The sequence below is a fragment of the Anas acuta genome, chromosome 2 (genome assembly GCF_963932015.1).
Source record: "Anas acuta chromosome 2, bAnaAcu1.1, whole genome shotgun sequence".
Taxonomy (NCBI): domain Eukaryota; kingdom Metazoa; phylum Chordata; class Aves; order Anseriformes; family Anatidae; genus Anas; species Anas acuta.
This window is the reverse complement of record NC_088980.1, coordinates 86231638-86256221: the sequence shown is the minus strand read 5'-3', so window position 1 is coordinate 86256221 and position 24584 is coordinate 86231638. Positions and strand designations below refer to the sequence as shown.

At 37.2% G+C, this 24584-nt stretch overlaps 1 protein-coding gene across 1 annotated transcript in view; it reads right to left on the bottom strand.

The window, feature by feature from the left end:
- Nucleotides 1-12703: 12703 nt before the first annotated feature.
- Nucleotides 12704-24584, bottom strand: part of SPMIP7 (sperm microtubule inner protein 7) — a 28315-nt gene continuing 16434 nt past the window's right edge. Inside the window, exons 8-9 of the mRNA XM_068672950.1 lie at nucleotides 17919-18026; nucleotides 12704-14726 (exon numbers count right to left, since the gene is read on the bottom strand). Coding sequence (XP_068529051.1) covers nucleotides 14603-14726; nucleotides 17919-18026 — 232 coding nt within the window. The 3' untranslated portion in view covers nucleotides 12704-14602. The remainder of the gene's footprint in view (nucleotides 14727-17918; nucleotides 18027-24584) is intronic.

The window sequence follows — 24584 nt, the reverse complement described above, 5'->3', positions numbered from 1 at the left end:
GAATTTTCAGACAATTAATTACAAATTGGGGAGGAAGGCCATGTCAAATGTTGGGCATAGCCGAATTCCCCCCCTCTGGGGGTTTTCCTGGATCAGCTGTGGGGCATGAGAAGGCTTGTCAGCCTGGCTGTGCTGATAATGTCATGGAGGAAAGTAGCAATGGTTCCCAGTGAGTAACATTATCACAATTACCAGAAACATCTAATGTGTTGAAGTTTAGCACATGTATAATTATTTGTGGAGTTAGGGCCAGTGACTGCAATTGTTTTTGAAAAGGACCACTGTGTTATGCTGTGCTTCTCCAGCACCATCACTGCTGAAATACTGACAGCAGAAGGCTCTGGGAAGAAATGCAGATTTCCCAGTTAAACTTCTAAGAGGAATTAAAAAAAAATAATAATCCCATCCTCTATCACTCTAGACAGCCTCAGCTATAATAAAACAATTATTAAACTAAAAACTCCATTTCATTTATGTAATGACATGAAAAACAGAATTGAAATATGAATTTAACTCAGAGAAAGCCTTAAGGATAAATCTGTTATAGGCTTTTTTTTTTTTTTTTTTTTTTCTAGGACTAACTTAATATTAACTTTTAAGCAACATTTTTACAGGATGACACTTAAAACAATATAACACATACATTCAGAGAGCATGAAGATCTGTGCCATCTGCAGTGTTTACCTAGTGGAAGAAGCCCTCCACCCTCTCTCTGCTTGCACCTGAGCCAGACCTGCAGAGCCTCACTTGCTGCACCCATACCATGCCCTGCTTTGCCCAACTGGGGAGGAGGAGGCCTTAGGCCAAGTCTCAGCACCCTGACCTCTTGACACAGACCTGGCAGCTGGGCACAGACCTAGGCCGGGGCTGCCTTTCCTTGTGCTGTGCCCTTGACCTGACTCAGCGACAAGGCGACATGCAGGAATGAGGGGACCCCCGAGGTGGTTCTCAATTTTTGTTTTTTTCCACAGTCTCAAAAGTGGAATTTGGCTGAAGTAAATAAAAATTATGTTCATCCTCTATGATTCATAGGTCAAAAAAGAAAGAAAGCTGAAGAGAAGAAAACCTTCCTTTCCCTGTCTCTTTCCTTTGCCTAAAACTGAGGTGTTTAGGAGGCCCCAAGTGAAGATACTCTGGGCCGTTAAGACCCATTAGTGCTCTCAGTGCCCAGACACCATTTAACAGAGACTTCCCCAAGGGGTGAATGTAAGCAAGGGGTTTGCAAGTGCTGCCAAATGCCCCCCTCTATGGCAGGAGTGGTTGTGTGGTGTCTCTGGTTGAAATGCCACTGACACAGCAGTGCCCTCAGCTCTGATACCTCCGTGGGGCCAGGTGAGGTGTATGGCTGCAGCCTGGTGGAACAGCTGGAGGAAGGTTTGCTAATGCCCCAGAGGGAGGCAGCTCATCCTACAGCCAGAACTTTTGCTGCCTTCTTCAGAACCAAGATCACAAGCTGTTTGTCCTTTCCCCTGAGCAGGAGATAACTCTCTTACAGTTTCCAAATCTGCCTTTCAAACCCGTGGTCCACCTGAAACAGGGCTTTCTCTGTATGTCCCCTGGCTGCTGGTGGTGTGCAGTGATACTATCTCCCTCACATGGCTCTAACTAGACAGCATCCTGGACTATGGTCCTTCAGCTGCTCACAGTCAAAGTACATGTATGTCTAGCCCTCTGTGGGGAAGGATGACTTTCGCATCACTTTCTCCAGGGGTGTGACAACAGTTTTTGTTCACAACCAGTTAAACCCAGGAGACGCCTTAGGCTAATCTCTTAATTTCATTTACCATTTTCTCCTATTTTGTGTGGTGTTCTGATGGTGTAGTGGCAAAAAGGTTGCTGGTTTTTACTTTATTTGATTGTTTCATGCATGATACTCTGAACACCAGTATCTTAAAGGCCTCAGGAAGTGAAACGAGACTCAGGTTCTCCTAGGACCTGTGCCCTGTGCAGGTGATGTGGTCTTTCCTGCTCTTACTGAAAAAAAGGAACATCAAACTACTTTATCCTTTAGGAAGAGAGAAGGAAAGAAGAAAAGAAAATGAAAGAAAAGGAATGAAAAGAAGAAAGAGAAAGAAAAGATGGAAAAGAAAAGAAAGAAGGAAAAGAAAGAAAAGGCAGAATAGAAAGAATAGAAAGAAGGCAAGAGCACTCACCAGGTTAAAACATGACCTGTGATTATCGTTCACTCAAAGTTAGGGTTTTTGTTAGCTGCTAAAAGGGTATGGCATCCTGTGTTACATATTTTCATTAATAAATCCGTCTATTACTTCAGTGGTATCCCCCTACATGTCTCTGTTAATGTTGCGTAATAATTTCCATCTTAACCCACTCTTCTCAGTCAGTCACCCACCTAAACCACTCTCAAACTTTTAGCATTCAGGTTAAAAATTTCCACACCTGGCCTTTATATGAAGCTTCAACTTTTTGGAAGTGTGTGGTAAAACTGTCTTCTGAGTATAAGGGGAAAGGAAAACACATTTCTCTGTGTTAAAAAAAAAAGAAAAAAAAAAAAAACAAAGAAAATAAATCACTTTTTTTTTTTTTTCACAGCTATGGGGTTGGTTTAAGACAAAAAAAAAAAATCATAAAAGGAGGTCTCATAAAAGAGCAGAATGTTTCCTATGTTCCAAGGTTACTGGTTTAGATTCAATAGTAACATATCTCTGAGCAGGCTTTAGTAAACAACTGAAACGAGTGTTTGTAGGTACATACTTTAATGTATTTATTGCATTAAGTATCTATATTTTATATTATATATGATATATATGCTTATACATATATAGTTAAAATGAGTGTTATTTCTATAAATATGCACCATGTTCCATACAGATACTTTATACACAAGTTTATTAAGTGCCTAGGATGAATTACAGGTTTGAGAGAGTGCAATGCCCAGCAAAGGCACAACTAGGATGTCATGGGCTAGGCAAATTTGTGTCCAGACTGTCTAAGGTGGAACATGATTCAGAAAGTACAGTTATGACTACTGATTTAGAGCCCGTTGAATTTTACAATTTTCTTCCTACTTATTTTGAAAGTTTTAGAATAGGATTTTTTAAAAAAGCTGCGAACACCTGTGGTAAAGAAGCCTTGGTGTACTTGCACAGATCATAAATGTACCTCCCTCAGTCACTAAACTCCTTCAGCTGCTAAGACCCCCTTCTGAAGTACAGACAAGTCAAACTCAGTGTTAGGCAAATAATTATTTGGTAGGATCTCTCCTCAGAGCAAGGGATTTTTGTCTGGTATTGGACTTTTGGCAAGCTTTGGAAAGTGAAGCCCCATCCAGCCTGGCCTTGAACACCTCCAGGTATGGGGCATCCACAGCTTCTCTGTGCAACCTGTGCCAGTGCCTCACCACCATCATCATGAAAATTTCTTCCTTATATCCAATCTAAATCTGCCCTCTTTCAGCTTACATTTGCCCCTTGTCCTACCACCACAAGCCCTGGTAAAAAAAGTCTTTCTGTCTTTCTTATAAGTCATATTTACATTTAAAGGCTGCAGTAAGGTCTCCCCAGAGCCTTCTCTTCTCCACACTGAACTCAACCTCCAACTCTCTCAACCTTTTTTTTCACAAGACAGGTGTTCTAGCCTTCTGATCATTTTTATGGCTCTCCTCTGGATCTGCTCAAAGAGGTCAATGGATGTCAATGTCCTTCTTGTGCTGGGGACTCCAGAACTGAGGAGAAAATATTTTCCAGTGTAAATGGATCTACTTACTTTGAAAGGAAAGAGCCTAAGGAAAGTATTGCAGCAGGCAGTGTCTGTTATAGCCACGCACCCTTCCTCTTTCCTTCTCTTTCTTGGTTCATTGTGCCCTTATGGTAAGCTGTGACCTGTGAGGGATGTTGACTCAAATGATGTGCAGTCCCTTCAGACCGTGTAAGAGCACGGCTTCACACACTCAGCTTTTGCTGTTATCAGCTGGCCCTTTTCTACATTCTGGGTCATTCTTATAACACAGTTGTAAAAAACAACTGCTTCGAAGCAAGCACTGATGTCATTGCTGACATTATGATATGGCATGGCTTTACCTTTTTTTTAGAAATAATACTGAGTCATATAATTCCTTCCTCCTATTTACAGTTTCTTACCTTCTTTTCTGCAGATATGAAAAGTGCACCTTTGACAAAGCTGTTTTAAGAAAGGACAGAAGCTATTTTAGAGTTGATTATCTGGGGCACCAATGTCTGGTCTTAATCTATCCCTACTGAAGTAATTATTATTATTTTTTAAAATTATTTATTTATTTATTTATTTATTTAAATAATAAAGAATAAGAGAAAACACTACCTGATCAGAAGTCCTCTGTGGGCCACCTAGAAAAACTTAGTAGTCAGACTAGCTGTGGTCAGGAGCCCGTTGGAGACTAAAGCAAAGACTCGGATGCTGACAGTGCTGCTCATGGTGTGTCAGTCAAGATTCTGGCCAGCATAAAATCTAAAATGTCTTGTGGTGATGGCCTCTTATCCTTTGGGAGGGCACTTGAATCCAGAATGGAAAATATGCCACATAAAAATATTTAAAATCAGTATTAGCTCTGTTTGTGCAACAATTATGAGGATTTGGTAGCCACAGATGGTATTTAAATTCTAGTGACAGATCCTGCAACTTGCAGATACTTGTCAAACACCTGACAGTTTTGTATTTTGTGTTCTCTGTCTGTACAACCTGATAACAAATGGAAAAGAGAGGAAAAAAAATGTATTCAAATGTTTAGCAAAACTTCAGAGAAGAAAAAGGAGCAGGCTTACAAAATTCAGTTGCTCTAATTTTCTGGCTGAAGTATCAAAGAGCAAGTTCAGTGATCAAGGTAAAGCTACTAGACTTCATAGAAGAAGGTTTTTCAGGACTTTAAAATTTTATTTTTCAAAAGACTCAATATTTTGGGCCTTTGTTGTGCTCTATGCTACCTGCTTTTAAGGCATATATTCTGTAGGTTAGAAGGAACGTTTTTTCATGGAGAGTAAACAGTTTTATAGAGATTAAATGAATTAATCTAATGCTAAATCCCATGGATTTCTCTGGAAGTAATTAAATGACACAAATTAAACATAAGTTACTCATCTTGCTTAATTGGGATCTCAGCAACTCCTTCATGGTTCTATCATTTTTGAAATGTTCTAAGCAATTTGTGTTTGTGAATAGGACTAAAGAAGCTTTCCTGACCAATGGAGGTGAAGCGGAATAGGCTGATAACAAAGGATCTATTAAAACATCATTGGAAAAAGCTCTATAGTTCAAGCATTGGCTCAGTTAATCTCTATAGATTTTTTAATGCTGTTACTGGAAGGCTGGTGTTGGAGAGGGGGAGAGAAAGAACGCAACCTTCTTTTTTATACTTCATGGATCCTTAACCCTTATTTAAAGATGACTTTGGATTTTAGACCAAATAACTGTTCTTGTAATTATATCAAACGGTTAAAAAAAAAGCTAGTTAATGATGTTCAACATAAGTAATCATGTTAAATAGTGAAATTTAATTTCTTAAAAACTTAAATCCTCATATCTTTTGGAATGCATTGTACTGTAGGATGTCTGAGTAAATTAAATTCTCCCCTGCACACTAAAGCATCAATTTCCTTATGGTAATTATCTGCTAGATTGGATCTGTCAGTAGCAGGGAAGCATGCCTGACATTATACCCTCTTTACAAAAAATGATTACAAAAAATTAAGACGAATGAGTAAAATTAAGGCTGCGGCTGGTAAGCCTATATAAAGCTCTCATAGATCACTTTACATAAGCTACCATTGTACTGGATACTAAGCTTTTAATGACTAGTTGCATAATGAGGTGAAGGCCATTAAAGAACAGCAGAGGTAACCGATCACAGAGATAAGAGCTAAAAAATGATTTTCAGCCAACTAGAAGCAATTTATTATACACAAAAACACAGCTCTAACTGAAATGTCTGGATAGATGAGGAACTTCTGAAAGTTGACAGGATTTTCTTCCTGGGAAAGTTTCACAGATATGACAGAACCCTGTCTCTGTCACATGAGATTCTTTTTTTCTGCTATTCAGTACTCTAGATTTGGGGTGTTTTTTCTTGTTGCTTTTTTTTTGTTTGTTTGTTTGCTTTTTTTTTTCTTTTTGTTTTATTTTGATTTTTGTTTTTGTTTTTGTTTAATAAAGCTGGATTGTAACACTGCATTTCATTAAATCCTTTAAAAGATAAATTAGGGTGAGCTGTAGCTCATAGGAAGGAAATTCATGGCACACTGCCAGTGAGTGGTGTATGGATACAGGTTAGTCCTTGCAAGTCAACTGATCCTCTGTCACGGGCTGAAAAATAGCAGCCATGCAACAGAACTGCCTCTCAGGAGAGGGGTTTAGGATTGCAAAGAATGTATTGCTCCTGGGGCAGTACGAAGATGAGTATGTAAATAATTTCTCTTATAATGAGCACTCTGGGTCACATCAGAAAAAAGAGTGTAAGTGCCTTAAGTTGCAGGGTCAAATTGTGAGGTACCTCATCTCATAGTGTGTAGCACTTTAACCAAGTCAGTAGGAGAGACACATGCACATATATATATGCATATTTATAAACACACACAAGCACACACATATATATATATGTGTGTGTATATGTGTAGATATATACACATACATGTCTGAATAAAACCCTGTTGTTTACCAAGGAATGTAGCCTTTAAGACAGAAGAATACAAGAGACTTTCCAATTAAAGACAACCTGGGGAAGCAACTTTTCCTTTTCCCTTTCCCTCTTTCCCACCTTCACCTTATGTGCTAGGGAATTTGGTTAGTCTCTTGGCTAAAAGGATTCAGTAGTACAAACCATATGCTACCTGAGGATACAGGAGGCTACTAACAACAAACAGGAGAAGATCCAGAGGAGGGCCACAGAAGTGTTTGGGGGCCTGGAGCACGTCATCTGAGGACTAAGAACCTGGTTTAATTCAGCTCAAAGAAAAGGAATCAGAATGGAGGGTGTTACTGCAGTCTTCCACCAACCAAAGAAAGGTCATAGAAGAGCCAGCACCAGACTTTTCTGTGAGGTAAAAAGCCAGGGGACAGCAGGTGATAGTCACAAACTACAACAAAGTACAAGGAGAAGGAGTTCACAGAAGGAGTTGGGAAGAATTGGAAGATGTTTCCCATAGAGGTTGTGGAAACATCATTCTTGGAGATTTTTCAAAATGCAGCTGTGCAAAGCTCTGAGCAACTAGCTTTTCCTTTACCATTGGCCTCGCTTTGCACAGGGAATTATATAGATGATCTCCAGACCTCCACTCCAAACTACATTTTTCTATGACTCCATGATTCTTTTCTGAGGTTTATGGTCTTCTCATTCCCAGTTGTGAATCCTACCCAATATCTCTTCTTTCTGAGGGCATACCCTAATTTTCCAGGGGACAGGCTGTTTTGGGCATCTGTTTCTTTACTGTTTTTGATGGTTTCTGGAACCTGATCTGGATTATGTATGTACTGTATCTTTTTATGTTTTTCTATCTTTTTTGTTTGTTTGTTTGTTTATGTATGCACTGTATCTTTTCTATCTAATTATGTGCAATCTCTGAGGCAAATTTCTCTAGTTATGTCTGCATAAGCAAACAAAATACTGTTGGGGAATGTTCTTGGCTGTACCACTGGTCCAGCTAAATGTTTAGCATGGTTGGTGTCATATTTTCAGTTCATGCCTAACAGCATCCCCCTCCATCCAACCAAAAACATCTCAGACATAAATTTGGAAATTGGAAAGAGTCACAGATTCCTCTTACATGTGGTGTCCTTATTTTGGAGTCCTCTAGAGATAATAGTACGGATTTTTGCTGTTCCATGACCCTTAGCCCAAGTGCCAGTAAGTGATCCTTGATATGTTTTAATTCAACAGGATGGGGACAGCCTCAGTGTCTAAGGAACTTGCAGCCCAAAGAGTCAACTTCAGGATGCACTGTCAGTTGTGCAGACTGCTCTGTATTGTGGGGAGGAAAGTTAATACCAGTTTTTGATTTGAATAATTACATCCTACCTGACTTCTGCGTTAGGTATATATACACCTCCATACTCCTAATCCTTAGCCATTATGAAGTTGCAGCCTGGTCTACATAGCACTGAACTCAGTGGACAATTTTGCTTTTTTTTTTTTTTGTTTTGTTTTCTTGGCACTTGTCCAGTTTACCAACAAAGTAAATAGTTTAATTCAAGTTACCTTGTATTTAGGCAGCTTTATCAAGGCTTTAATTAAGACTTTTCTTTTTAATCACTTACATTCATGATGTGACTTGCCTTTTAAGAAATCTTCAGTCATTCCAGTCATTTCTCCTTTATTCTGTAATTATTTTAAGTATAAATTAGTCAGATTTACAGCCTGCTGACTGTGTCATTATTTTTTGTCATTATTTGAGAAGTGTACATACTAGCATATTTACTGTGTCAAACTGATGGTGGATAATACAATTATATGCTTTTTTCACTGATATCTGATCTGCTAATTAACTGGAAAATATTTTGATTGGGGTGACTGCTTACCCAAATTATTTAATTGTCCCACACAAGGCCGTCAGTAAAAATAAAAAAATAAAAAAATGGAAATAAGCTTATGAAGCTCCTTGAGATTTCATGTGAACAGCCCTTCAGCTTAGCACTGGAATTAGAAAAACAGAGAAATAGTGGGAGGAATTTGTAGCCTGCAAGAAAATAAATTAGTTCCATTTTAATTTCAGTAGAGAATAAATGTACGATCACTTAGGTCTTGTCTATCCCTTTTTCTCTATTAGTTCTTTACAAATCCTCATAGTAAAAAGTGTGTGTGTGTGAAGGGAAGATGAGTGTAAAGAACTGAGAGCATGATGTAGATAAATTGGAAAGCCCTAACTCTCAGGTCTGTGTCTGGTTGACTAGGCTAGACTTCTTTCCTATTTTGGGTTGGCTTTTTATCCTGAATTGACTGATGAACTGAACATGATAGAAAGCTGCAAACAATTTTATCACTCAGGAACTTTACTTTCACTCTGTGCAGAATATACTGGACATGAACCATACTCAGAAGTTCTTGTTGAACAAAATGTCCAGATTTAATAGACACATCTGTGCATAACTATCACATGTGCATATTATTAGATTTCCTGTCAGCAACAAAACGGTTAGCTAGTTTAAGTGGTGTTAAGTGAGCTGAAATGATCTATAGCTTTTTCAGTGGTCATTGACAAAAATGAAGAGGTTTAACACCAGAGAATTCAACAAGGTGTATGTTGTTTTAAAACAGAACCAGCGAAGTTTTTGCGCTCAGCTTTGTCTGTTATATATATCCCTATATACATATCCCTATATATAGGGATAATTTCTTGAATCAAAGGCTACATCAAAGGCAAGAGAAGCACAAATGTAATTTTATTCATGTGAATAGTTCCATTGAATTTCTTCTTACTGCTACTTGTGTATTTCAGAACTTTATTAGAAAGTCTTGGAAATTTCATTTTGTGTTCCAATTGAGAGAATGCTGAAGGAATGCATGGAAAAATTCAAAATTAATGAGTTCACATATCATTTACACATGCAGAATTGTTTCATGCAGAATGACAACAGGGAGGTGTACAATGCCTTTTATTTAGAGATAGAACCTGATTATTATCTTTTTAATGTTAGCAGAGAGAGGGCCATTGGTCACTGCAAAGTGGATGCCTAAAGGCCTTTGACTTTTAGGGCCTATATATATAGACATGCCATAAATAGAATACATATGCTCATTACTAGACTTAGTAATATGTACACAGCAGCAGCAATGGATTTGTTAGGTCCCATAAGCAACTACACTTAGGCCTGATTTCTATTTATCTGAGAAACCACCAATAAAAATCATGAAAATCAGATTTAATAAATGAAGGGATGATTTGGGTGGTTATTTTCCTTCTCAGACTTTGCTGAGACACATTGCCTTAGACTGACCTCAGGGCTGCTGTTACTCGATGAAGATGTGAGACGCAGTCTTAACTTGTTATTATCAATAGATGGTAAGAAGTAGTCACAGTATTCAACAGGAGTAGGAGTATTCAAAGGGGAAGGAGTGTCCTCAGTCCTTACTGCAAAACCAGCAATTATTTTTTCTAAGTACAAGTGGGCAGTGCTTTAGCTGATAAGCAACTGTCCTGCTTCACAGGATAGGACAGGTCAGCATTTTGAGGACAATCACATCTGGAATGCCTCGATATGCACTTTGACCCACTGCTTTATATTCTCTCACATTGCAGAAAATGCAGTCCTAAAGCATATGACAAGGTCCTTGAGCCTGGCATTGCTGTGGGGAGAGAAAAATGGAAGACGCTGAGAGATGTTGAGACCCACGACAAGGGGCTTTTAGCCACAATCAGAGAGGAATACCTCACTTGAACTTTGTTTTCTCCTCTGCTCCACAAAACTTCTCCAAGTAAACCACTTAATCTCTTAAACAATTACTTAAAGCAGCTCAAATTTTCTACTTGGTCATGATGTTTTTATGTTCTTAATTGTATTTTATTAAAAAAAAAAAAAAAAAAAAGCTTCTATCTACAGTGAAACAAAACAAACTTTACAGTTATTATAGGCTTTTGTTTTCTGTCTCTTCTGTAAGTACTTATTTTCTCCAGTCATTTTCAAGATTTCAGGCTAGGATCACCACAGCCTTTTATATTATATTATTTTCCTACCATGAAGTTGTTTATGTGTATTGTTTACCCAACAGACATTTCTCTTTCACTTGGTATATTCATTACTAAATAATTCTGTGAGAAGATACAGGCCACTGATTTTTTGCAATTTGCATCACCATACTCTAAGCTATGTTGAAAGCTAAGCTTTTTGGTCCTCTTGCTTTGGAAGTACATTAATATTTCTATGACCTTTACTAGATGGCAGATGAGAAGCATTAGGAATAAAATAACAAACAAACCAAAGGAAACCAATTTTTCAGAATGTGTATTTCTGCTCCTTGACTGGAAAGGAGTAAGAGGGAAAAGAATCTAGTTTAAAAAGAATATAAACTTCAGTTAGAGTTATGATAATTTTTTTATGTAGCTTATTTTTCCATGTCAAAATGTTGTTGTTTTTTTTTGGTAATTATTCCATTCACCATAATGCAAAAATGCATTTGAAGGTTTTTAATAGATATGCATATAGAAAATTTATAGACATTATATAGACTTTATTAGAGATATTTAGAAAGAAAAAGAATAGCTTGACAAGTTTATTTACTGTGCACATTGAAGTTATCATATTAAAAGCAGTCACTATGCTAACAACTACTTTACACAAAATGACTTCAAATCAATTCAAAGCTTGCTTGATGTGAAGAGAATTTCTGTGAAACAAGCTGCAGATGTAGTGGCTTTTTGTGTGGTGTAAACGATCTGCTCTAGAAGACTATACCTTTACAAGTCATTAGAAGACTGTAGAAGGAAAACCAAATAAATTCTACCCAGGAAACCAGTTCTCTCACGGCAGCATTGTTTTTCAGTGGTTTTACTACACAGCGGAAGCCACGTCTGTTCCTGTTCATTTAGGTGTCGATGTTATAACTGAAAGGAATAGATCCAAAAATGATTTTTAGTGACTTGAAATTTGTCTGCTTTATGAGGACCGTGTATAGATTAATAGCATCTATAATCCAGCAAGGTGTTTAAAATATGTGAAGCAGCTGTCCCATGAACTAAACTATTTGTTCTCTGTTTTTCAGTTGGAGGAAAATTTGAGATTCTTTAATAGCAATTTTCTTTCATATGCTTTATAACCTATGCCAGAGCCTCAAGTGGAAGGATATTCTAGATGTTTTTTGTTGTTGTTGTTTTAATTAATTTTTATTTTTATTTCTCTTTAGGATAGTTTAGAAAAGTCATAAAGCTTAAAGATAACAACAGTCAGTTCACGGTACTATGAATCACGTGAATCCAGAAGGGTTAAGATTAAATCAAGTTGTGCTATTCATAGGATTGACATGATGTCAAAAGTCACCATCTTTACTAAGAGAAGCAATGCCATCACAGCCAGTAGAAGCAGGAACAGGCCTTATACTGAAAATGTCACATAACTTTTTAACTGCTACTTTGGTAAGATCTTCTGTTTCAATACCTGGTTACACAATTAGGATGAAAATATATACTTTTTAAAATCATCAGAACTTCTTCAGGAAAAAAACCAAAACAAACAAACAAAAAAAACAGCAACAACAACAACAAAAAAAAAAAACAGTTTGAAAACATGCTTTTTATGACTTTAACTGGTTTATTTGAAGTGAAGTGAGGGACTTTGTAGTTTGGATACAAGCATTTCCCTTCCATGTGCTGTTTAAGCCCAAGAGCTTGTTGCTCTTTGTTCAAGCCTCAGAGAAACAGAAAGTAACTAGATACTGACTTTTAAAAATGCTTTTCCTCCCTTCTGTTTATTTTTTAGAATTTCCTCAGCTTGATCTAGCAGTATGGAGATATGGAGAAGTATCTTTTTTACAATTTTGATTTATGTAATGGAGTTCTAACACATATCTTTCACTCATAAAATGTAGAGATTCTGACTCTTACCCAATCTTTAAATTCAGAGCAAACTGTGCTGCACTATTGAGCTGAAAATCCATCCCATTTTAAATATAACTCCTCTATCTTTAGATTATTGTTCTTTAATTATGCCATGTGTAAAATGTTTTTATACATAGCATCCAATCTGAACTTACTCAAGCGATGGCATCTCTCTTTGCAGTCAATGTTCTCGGCCCACTGCTGGCTTAAAATGTAATCAGTTTTCATCTGTTAGTTTGAATGGAATTTAAGTTTCTGTTCAAGATATAGCTGTGATGCTGCGTCACTTTGCACAAAGACAGTTCCTAGATTCTTACCCAAAGTCAGACCACTCTCTTTGCATTGCAGAGTTGGGGCTCTGAAAGATTTGAGTGCTTCTCAAGCATATAACATAGCCATTGTATCCAGTAAATAAATAAATAAATAAATAAAAGCAATTATTTTTATGTGGTACATAACAATTTAATAGGACATAGTAAACCGAATTTGCAGAAAAGACTATGTTGTCACCTAAAATGCTCACTGACTTATATTACATGTGTAGCTCTAGAACAGACAAGCACAAAAAGCCAAAGCAGGTTGCATCCTTCCTGTACCTGTGCATATGCTATGATTTTGTATGTGTACAAGCAAGTTCTAATTTAATGCATGCAGAAACTTGGATTGGATGAGAGCCTCTCCTTAAAAAATTCTGGTATCAGTGATTTCTGCACAATGAAAATGCAGACAGCCAGAAGTGACAGAGTGTCTGTGTTGGGCCAGACACTTCAAGAACTGGAGATTTTTTGCTCTACTTTTGGATAAACATTCTGCTGCAGTCTTATTAGGAGAAATGGTATACCTTAGTGTCCGTGCTTTCCTTGCTTAGCTGCCAGCTTCCTTTCCCTAGGGGCTTGTATATCCCGTATGACTCTGATTTGCACAGCAACATCAGGTATTTGGGTGCTCAATTTCCACTGTTGTTGCTGAGGATCTAACCTTTTTATTGATGGATGTTAGTTCTTTTCTGTGGATTTGCTGTCTTCTAGATCTTTGGTTTATATTCCCTACCTTTCAGTATTCCCACTGAGTCCTTGTTCTGCTCTTGAAAAGGCCTTTTGCCGTAGGTACATTTTATAACCATTCACAGAAAGCCCTTAACTGTGGGAAAAGCTATTTCTTACAAATCTGTTGCACACATATGTCCCTCATAAGCCCTCTGGAGAAAAAGCAAGCAGGAGAGGTAACTGACTAGCAGTATAGATGATTTGGGTAATACAACTCACCAGAGACCTCAAGACAGAAACTGCTGAGCAAGCTGCCAGGCTGTTCAAATTCCAGTAAACTGTTTGGAATATTTTGGCCCCAGGAGCACATTAGAACTTCCCCAACTACAAAGTTGCACTTGGTCTTCTCTTTCTCAGGGGTACATCTCCCTCATGTTACCTACACCAACACCGGAAAATACAACAGTATCAAAACACAGGCCTGACTACTGGCACTCCATCCTTTCTATTTAACTGCTTTCAGTTTAAGCATGAGAGAGTTTTAAGTATGGATGCAGGCCACACAGTCTTAATTAGCTTCCAGACCAATGAACATAACCTGGCTCCTTTTATTTACTACTATACACAGAGTAGTATTTAATTCTTAAAAAAAATAACATTTCACTCTGTAACATCTAAGCATCTTTACAAGGCACACTTAGGACATGTGATGAGAGGGGCTGCTCCTCAGTAATAATTTTTTGTTAATAATGCATTTATATAAATGTGTATGCATGTGTTTGTATGGGTCTCTCTCTATGTACATATGTGTCAATTGATAGCACATTTACAGCATCATTTTCTACCTTAGTTAGCAAGGCAATCCAATACAGAGAGCAAGTTTCAAGCCTTTGACTTAAACTCCCCCTTGTTTTTAATAAGATTTTAACTCTCAACACTAGTAAGTCGTAAATATGTGAATAACATAATAAGGACTACCACAAACACACACCTCTTTGCTATTTTATTTTTGTTCTGTATTCAAATTATCCACACCTCTTCACATTTCCTTTCTCCTCAGTAGCTGGCACTAAGGCTCACTTAGGCTTGAAAAAGGACTGACACTTTTTAAACTGTAATTGTTTCTCGTTGAGTCTTGTTGAAAGAATTCTGAGGACTAACTGGAGTCACCATTTGTGAAAAAGGTCCTTGGTGATTATACTGAGATGAGCTTCCATGTTTTGCTATGTACCTATAGTTACAAAAAGACAGAGGGAAAACAAACAAACAAACAAAAAAAAGACCTTTAAAATACATTCTCATATTGCTGAACACACCTTCTTCTCCCCCCTCATTCCATTCTTCATAAAGACTTATGTCCATTTGCCCCAGAGATGGTGGGACCTGTTCTAGAAGCCTAGTCACCGTGACAAAGGGTACTGGGGTGGGGTTTAGAAAATATTCTGGGGACAGTCTGAGAAGGAACAATTTACACAAGACTTCTGTATTCTTCTAATATTTTTTCAGGAAGAGGCACTATAAATAGTCTTATACCTAAAGCGTTTTATAATGCATCTCCTCGGCTGCAAAACCTCTAATCAGAAGTAGGGCTGACACAGAACTGACCACAGAACCATGTGTTCATTCAGTCTCCAATAAATAAATGAACAAACAAATAAATAAATAAATAGATTTTTTCTTTTGACCTGAAGATTACTCTTGAAGACTCCAAAGCAACTTGCTGAAAAGGTGCAGCCCTTCTCTCTAAAATTAAATGAAATGCAGTGCTATCTTATCTTAACTACTGCAAACCCAAGACATGGTCATACAACTAGTGGTGCACATAAAATATTCCTTCCTATGAAAAAAGGTAAACAGTGCTGTCAGAATTTAACTGCACTAAAAAACTTTGCGACCTTATTTTCTGACTTCATCTAGGGATTACCTAGAAATAAAAACACAATACAGCAATAAAGCCTGACATATAAAAATACCATTAATATTCCAAGTTGAAGAAACCATGTTTCTGATGTTCTATATCTACAACAGCATTGAGTTCAGAATGCTTAAAACAAGTATAAACAACTTTGTTCCACATAGTGTGGAAGGTCCTTGCAATAGAAATACAACACAGAAGTGGTTGCATGCTGCCTGTTGTAAGTGATATTACTGATACTTTTCACAGGAACGTTTATTAGACTATGTTAGCAGTAGAGAAGCAAATCTTTATGATACCCATTATTGTCTCCAGGAGACTGACCATATATTATAGACATGTCAAATTAAGCAGCTATATAAATATCCACCACGTGCAATCACTTGCTACTTTCTAAGATATTATTACGGATTTGACTTGAGAATTATTAAAGCAAGAAAATAAGGGGTTGCCATTTTAAAAAACAGTAAGAATGGCATGATGCCCCATGTGAAAATCATGTAGAAGTGAATTGTTGTAGTCTGACCCCAAGTTCCAGGAATAAGCTCTCTTCTCTTCACCTCTCCACTACAGTCTAGCTTGACTTGTGATCACTAAAATTAACAGATTTATCTCACTTACTTTACAAAGGGAAAAAATAAAATGTTAAGCATCTCTGTTTTATAGGCATCACTAAATAATGTTGGGGTGGGGAGAGGGAGATTCCCAGCATCTGTAATACTTTTACAAAGCAGTTTCACAGAGTGATATAATCCTCCACCTTAAGTCAGTGAACACTATCGTACTCCCAAAGTAGCTGCAGAGAAAGTAAAAAAATGTCTGTTGTAATTTTCCAGCCAGGGGTACTAATCTCAGGAGAAGGTGCCATTCAGCTCAGAAAGAGCGTGGTAAAAGCTGGTCTGCAGGTTCTGGGTGTGATCTTCAAAAAAGCCAGAAGATTTTGTCCTGGTTCTAGAAAGACTCCATTAGCACAAAACAAGAACCCTACTCTTCCTCTCCACCAAAAACTAGCAAAATTGATCCACTTTGAACTGCACCCACAGTAACACCTGTAGGAAGTAAAATGAAGTAACAGATGTGTTTTCCATTCTTAGATCACAGTGGCATCTGTCTTTTTGCTCTTGAAATCTGGTATCTGTCTGAAGCCTGTCAATGATCCTTGCTGAGATGCCTTTGCCTTTTTATTGTCTGACATTTACAAGCAAGTTGCTCTTGCATCGAGCTGCTCCGAGTTCAGTTTTATTAGGCTATGCAGCCTCAAAACTGTTGCGTATTTTCATTCCCTGACAACAAGGACTGTGACTACAGGTGACTGTCTATTTTCTAAGTCTAACCACAAGAGAAAAAGAGCTGAAGTGAATGCATGGTGGATAGCATAAATGGAAGTCAGTGCACTGCATTTTGCACAACAATGAAACAGTTGACAAGGTGAGTTCTTCAAAGGCCAGGCAGCTCCCTAAAGCTTCTCAAGCCTTTTCTGGAAACTTTCCACTGGCAGTGTTAAAAAGAATTGAAATGTGTTGTGAACAGAATCTTAAGGCCAATTAAACTGTTTAATGGAAGATAAATTTATCAGGAATACATGGAAACTTGGATAGTGTCACCATGTCCTAGATCATTCTGGAAAATAAGAAATCAGAATCTAAAGAGAAAACACAACATCATAAAAGAGGGAGGGGAAACAAACAGCTACTAAGCTATTCTGAAGCTGGGAGAAAAGCTGGTTTGGACCTATGACTATGTTTGTTCTCATCAAAGAAATGGGGTTTTTCACTTGTTCTGAAGTGTCCATCTCTGTTTAAAATAAGGGGAGACACTTACATACTTCAGAAATGTGGTCCATAGTTTTAACAGGCCTTGAGCAGGCCAAAAAAGAGTAAAGATTATTAATTCAGTTCATGAAGTAGTCACGATAGTGATGTGAGGGAACAATGATTTTGTAGTCACAGGGTCCTGGGCTGCCTAAATGTGGGGGCATGGCATGATGGTATCTCATTGCCGTCTGAGTAAATCCACCCATTTTTAACAACTATTTTTGTATAGCAAATACCCATTTCATGGGAGTCTGGTGACTCCATTGTGGAAGTGCCATACCACACAGTTTTATTTTGGGAATTTTTACTTTGGCATTGATGGTTATCTTCCAGAACACACAGATTAATAAAAAAAAGAAAAGAAAAAAAAAAAAGTCACTTAAGCTGTGACTTAGCCACCATAGGCAAGCCAAATACATCTCAATGTAGAAATGTTTAGAAATCCTGATTTACCTTATTGTTAAGATACCTTCCCCATACATACTTTATTAAGTTTCATAAAAATTAAAAAATCTCAAGGTGCTTTCAGATTACCACATCAATAATGTGGTGGGATCCAACACCAACTGTTCTGCATTTTTTAAGCCAAGGGAATGTCATACTTAACACTTATTTTTTCTTTAAATAAATAAATGCAATTAGGATTTTCCCTGTAATCTTTATGAACAAGCTGAGAAATATACCTCATACCTACCCATGCATTTGTGCAATTATTGATGGGGATGTTGATGGAAGATTAGAATTTGCTGGGTGGGTTGCTGACCAATGAACCTTGCCAGTGTATCCAGGGATATTTGGAGTGCTAAAGAAAAAAAAAAAAAAGTTAAAGAGCAGGGAGCAAGAAATAGTAAATTAAATGACTACAGACTTGGCATATGATTTACAGATCAGTTTTAAAGTAGCTAGTGTTTCTCTATCAAAGATGTTTAGGGTAAAAATTCATCATAATATAATGAGAAGTCCTTAAAATATATAAACTGGCATAGCTTCTTTGAGATAAGTAAAACAGCGTTATACTGATCTCATTGATTGGTCCCAAACCCTTGTGTTAGGTATGGCGATATATTTTTTCTTTTTTTTTTTTCTTTTTTTTTTCAAATTTTTTAAGTACTTGGAGTATCTGTACTATCATTCATTATCATAAGCCACATTTCATCACTTCATGTCAAAGAAAATATGGGGTCATGTGGTTCACAAAAAAACCAAGGAAATAATTTTTTTTTTTTAATGTGATATAGATTTAGCTGATATTTACATTCCCCGTTAAAAAGGAATTGAGATAGTAGGCTTTAGGCCAACAGGTGTGATTTCATGTGGCATAAAACACAAATGATTTCCCCAATGAGTCTAAAGTTCTCTAAATTTCCTCTAGAATATATTTACATGTTTGTGCAACATTACTAATATTGCTAAGACACATCAACTTAAAATTTAGCTTGAGTGCACTAGAGGGCTAAGACAGTGTGTTCAAAATTCTGGAAAACTAAACCCTTTTGTTAATTATGAACCTAAGTTTTAATGTGAAATCTAAAAAGAAAGTTTCTTAAAGTGGCTAAGGAAAGTATTCTACTTATTTGAGGTATAACAACAGAAAATTTTTCTAGAAGATGGAAGACGAAACAGAGATGGACCAATACCAAATAAATAAATAAATAAATAAAAATATATGAGTACAGAATGATAATCCATGAAGATTAAAAATAAAACAATCTAATACCCCAATATGACAGCTTTTTTACAGCACACTTATTCAGAGTGTACCATCAGTACTGTTCTACACTGACAGCTCAAAATAGGACTCCACTGAATTACAAACACATTCAGCCTCCCCATATGGGGGTAAGTGCCCATGGCAAGCTGTTTCATCTACTGAATCAAGAAAATAGTTGGGACTATATAAACCTTACCTGTATTACTTTTTGTGGGTCATTTGACTACATGAATGGTAAATAATCTTAGATATTTTTTGGTTCTGCTGTATTGTGGGCAAAAATAAACAGTTCATTTAATTAAAAAGTGCATAGAGCTATTTGTTCCAGTAAGGCTGATTATCTGCTTCTCTGCAACTAAGTTCAGCACAGGATGCAAAACTGGACATATGAGGGAGATCAAGTTTATCAGATACTTCTTTGAGTTGTGTACTACAAAACCTGTCTTTGAAAATCCTTACCAGAATAGTTGAGGTAATGACAAAATGCTATATTGATCTACCACAGTTACAAGGGACTACGCTTGTCACAGGAGCATTGGCAGTAGATGTTGTAGTCTGCACCCATAGCTGGCATAAGGATAATCTAGTTCTGTTGTTATTATTATTATTATTATTATTATTATTATTATTATTATTATTATTATTATTATTATTATTATTATTATTATTATTATTATTATTATTATTATTATTATTATTGTTATTATTATTATTATTATTATTATTATTATTATTATTATTATTTTATTTTTATTTTTATTTTTATTTATTTATTTATTGGAGTAACCTTGCACAAACCCATATATCCACACACTGCTACATTCCCTGCATTACACTGCAGTGTGTGACTCTCCATAGAAGATGGCTTTGTAGTATCACTACAGCAGTTCCGTAGAACTTAGGAAACTGTTCCCTGTAGGGAATCCCCAAGTAGTTGGCTGAGCAAGTAACAGACCTGCTGTCTGTCTTGACAGCAGCCACACAGTGGCAAAAAAGAGGCCTGGAAATCTGGTATAGAAGTGAAACGTTTTCAGAATTAACCAAAACGGCTTGCAGACAAAGTTGTCTTTTCATGTCAAAGTAGACGATTGTCAGGTTATGTGCAGATGAAGTAACACTGTGTAGAAAAATTCATTTCCATACACAGGGATCCCACTGAGGTATTCAATGGACATTGAGTGTGTGTGAGTATAAGCCCATGCATTCAGCCAAACCAAACTTGAAAATGTGGTATTGTTCTGAGGGAGTCAGGCTGTAAATAGTTTTACTACTCTGGCAATATATTATAAAAAAAAGACATATCTCTCACATGTAATAAAGAAATTTCATTGATTTCTTTGAAATTGTGTGAGCATTGCTGAGAAAAAATCACAACAAGAAGCCCCAATATTATCTTGCAACATTTTATGAGCCTATTAGGAATTAACTCACATAATAACTATAAAACTGTGGAGATATTCAAATACTTTATGCACTGTGAGGGATTTGATTGATAAAATCTTCTGACCTTTAAAGCTTGAAAAACAAGAAGAATAGAGAAAAGTATAACAAATGACAAAATGTGACCCAAAAATCAAGCCTGAGAGATGACCAAAGGGGAAGATTTGTTATAGACTGTCTGTTAGAAAGGTTTCACAGAAATCATCAGCTTCACAACATGTGGAAAGAATGTAGCACTGAAAGAGAAGGGAGATGTGCAGGGAGAAGCCAAAAGTACCAGGATAGTAAGAAACAGTAAAGCAGCTGCTCTCCTGGGAACCTGCAAAGAAGATGCAAAAATGTGTTGCGGTTATCTATGTGATAAAGCAGAAGAAACTGAGGTTAAAAAAATACCCCTTTGGTTTTTTGTTTTTGGATCATGCTGTCTAGCTCTTGTGTGTCTTCTCTGATGAGCTGCTAAACCAGATTGTTGCTGCTAAAGAAAACAACTAAATGCCAGGCTACCACCGGGCAACATACAAAACTCCTCTGTGGTTATGCTGTCGTCATCAAGCTTTCTTTCTGTAACCATGACATCTCTCTTGTTCATGTACTTCCTTGTTATCATCCCAGAAGCTCTTAGTCCTAATGGTAGGAAACATACCATGCTAACAGCTGAATAAGCTGTAAGATTTTTCAAGTGAAATGTAGTGATTCTGAATGTCCTCTGCTTTGGTGTATTTCTGTATTGTATGTCCATCTCTGGATGTCTTTGAAGATTATTTCCCAGTAGTCTTTGGGAAAAACATTGTGGATCTAATTTAGTTACCTGCTTGTACTGACAGAAACACTTGAGATGCCTTAGGGTATCTGAGATATCCCTCTACAGTACAGGACCCACAGAAGACCCATACTGCTATGAAGCAGCAGCTGAAAGAGATGTTGTAGGATTTACAAGGTTTGGATGCCCAGGTTTGCCACATAAATTTCAATCCAGCTGTCTTTAGAGGAGCAAAATCAAGATTGCCTCAAATAATTTTTTAATTCTTGAAAACCTTGGATCTAGCACTTCAACCTGAGCAACTGAGTGAGGCATGCAAATTTGTTGTGCAAAATTTCTGTCTCGTGAAAGCAGCCCTGAAGATTTGTATCTTGCACTCAAGAGCAAAGAGTTCTTAACATCCTACTCTTTCTTAGAAACATTGTTTCATAAATCCTAAAGAACAAAATCACCAGATAAAATCATTGATTAGCTTTTCTGGTCAGTGCAATTACAAAATGGGTGAGTCTCACTCACAATACGTAAAACTTGCAACTGGTTTCCACCTCAAATTCCCTGGCAGGAAGATCTACATGTCACTCATTTATGGTTCCTCTTTCTCTCCATGATCCTATTTGCCAAGTAGAATAACCCACGGTAAAAATACCTCTGCTGTGATGTTATGTCAAGAAATTCAATGCATACAGACCCAGTGTTGGGAAGGAATATACCTGAGAGAACTTGTGAAGTCAAAACAAGGTTATCCACATACAGTGAAGAATGGGACCAATAGGATTTTTGAATAGAGCATTCTTGGCTGCATTTCGTACCCTTATCCCTCAGCCATCAAACAGTATAGGGAATTTACAAAAGGATTTGGGATTTCTAAAAGGATTAAAACACCCAAATGGTGATTTCCCAGAAATATTTTGGACCAGGTTGAGCTAGACCATTTTGTTCCTACAATTTCGGACCATTTTAATTTTGTATTCAAAATTTTCAAGCCCATTTTTTTAGTATAAATATATATATATATATTTCAGAAACAAGAAATCAAGTCAAGACAGCAATAAAATCTAATTTGGAAAATGTCAAATTAGGATATTTAAGCATCCCCCCCCACCCCCCCCGCCCCATCCTGCCACCCCCCTGAATGACTCAAATTGGAAAACCACTAAAAATACATACATGGTGGACAAGCTGTCAGTTTCTGAAGAACAGACACATTGTGGGAAAGCTCTCAGGCAGTCCATGTAAATGACTGTGCAAGGTGCAAGGCAGTAGAGGGTCCTGCTAATTGTGGCCTGTGAGGTTTCTGTGGTAACTTGAAATGATAAGGGATGCATGCACACAGTCAGTTGGAAGCTGACTGTACACTGAAGAAATATGACTGAAGTCACTACAGATACACTGGTGTGATAGTAGCATTTTGCCCAATGTGCTTGGGAAACTGAGAATAAAGGATAGTTTCAAAGAACAGCTTTGCGCAAGAACCAGGACTTGAAACACTTAGGACTTTATCTTCCTGGAAACTTAGTGTACTAAGTTCCCATTTCAAACAACCGCTCCCAGAAATGGACTTTGGTCAGATCCCAGTCTCTCTCCAATATAGAGAACCTCCATGGCCTTGGCCAAGTCACTTCAGCTTCCTCAGCCTTCATCTTTCAGAAGTGGCATAATCTGCTTTCTCAGTGTTAAAAGCATGAACCAGCTGATGCGTCAAAAGTACTGCTAAGAAAACAGCACTCTGGTAGATCGCACATGTCTTGTGTAAGCACTGCCCTCTACTGAGTATTATGAGAGCCGATGAATTATGAGTAGCAAGTTTTAAAATGCAAATGACAGACAGATTTTTGTTTAACTCTGGAGGCAGAGGCTTTTAATGTGGAACAAGAAAATGTAATCTCTATTCTAACTTCTTTTGTCAAATTCCAAGAGGTTGCAGTAAGTACCACAGTGGGAAATCAAGCAGTGGCTGTACTGTAATAGAAGAGACACACAAAAGGGAAGAGAACGAGGCAGATAAAATGATCGATAGGAACTGTTGCTGTGTATGCTGTGTATGCTGTGTATGTGTACTGCACTATTACTATACTAAGTACTGCTAACACACAGAAGGTGTAAGGGAGTTCTGACAATGCCAAGAAGGAGAGTTATTTGCATCTGTCAGGCTGAGCACTTACCAGAGCCCTGCCCATGAATGCTACAGAGGAAATCCCCATCACCAGCGTGGGAGGCTTTTTTTCCATTGACCCTTAAAACACCTGCAGAACTAAAATACCACATCGAGCATAACCTTGTTTCAGCAGTTGAATGGGGAAGAGGTCAACTGAAGGAAAAAGCTGGTGACTATGCACTGGAGGAGGATTATACAAAATTACATACTGATGAGGATATTTAAGAAAAAGAGAAGAGCAGGTGATTACATTGGGAATCCATATGATGCAGTAAACTCAAGTTCTGTGTGGGTTTCTAAATTACTGATTTAAAAATGCACTTCTGAATAAGAAAGATTTTTTTTTTTCAAAGTAGTTGTTAATAACAAAAAGGAATGATTGGGTCACTGCTTATTTTCACTTATTAATAAGATGATGTCAAAAGTGCTCCATTTAGCCATCTGAGTCTTCCTGAAAGTCACTGTAGCTGTGCTGCAAAGTCACTTCTCCTGTGCAACTTGCCCAAGTGAGCTGAAAAGACAGTGTTTCCTCTGAATTCTGACTATCCTCCTCTTCCTTGATACACACTTGGGTTGAAGCAGCAGTTACATGCCAGATTTTTCAAGTGCTCAGTATCTAAAAGTTTCATTGTGGTGTTTGTGGCCAGATTTACACAGGAGCTTAGCATTCAACATACACCCAAAATGTGAGCTCTTTCTGAATTCTGGTTTTCAAGTGTGGTTGCTGAGCTATTTTCAAAAGCCTGTCTGGCTGCACAAAACATGCTCTTTAGCTCTCCGTTGCTTCCCTACCTGGTATACGGTTAGCTATGTGACATACAAAATCAAGTGTGCTTTTCATTTCCTACAAATGAATAAATAGTATAAGCAAATAATTAATAATTAAATCAGTAAGAAACAACAACAGACCAAGGAAAATAGGAATAATCATTTCAGATTCCAGAGTCTCCTAAAATAAAACAGCAGAGGTCTCAGTTCTCAGTTCTGCAAAGTATATGAACACATACTTAGTTCCATCCTGATCAGGAAATCTTGTTAAGCAAATATCTTCAACTCATTAATTCCAGTGGAATTTATACTTTAGGGGATTGAAGAAAAAGAAAGCAAATCCAAGGAGAGAATTTACAGTGGGCAGACAAGAAGAGAAAGTAGGAAATAAAAAACATGCAAGAAAAAGAAACCATGCAAAAAAAATAGTAAGTTCAAAAATACAACAACAAAAATTGCCACTTGAGCCTCTGGAAGTATATTGGCCAGTATGCCTGTAAAAAATTGCACAAGGAGCATTCAATGC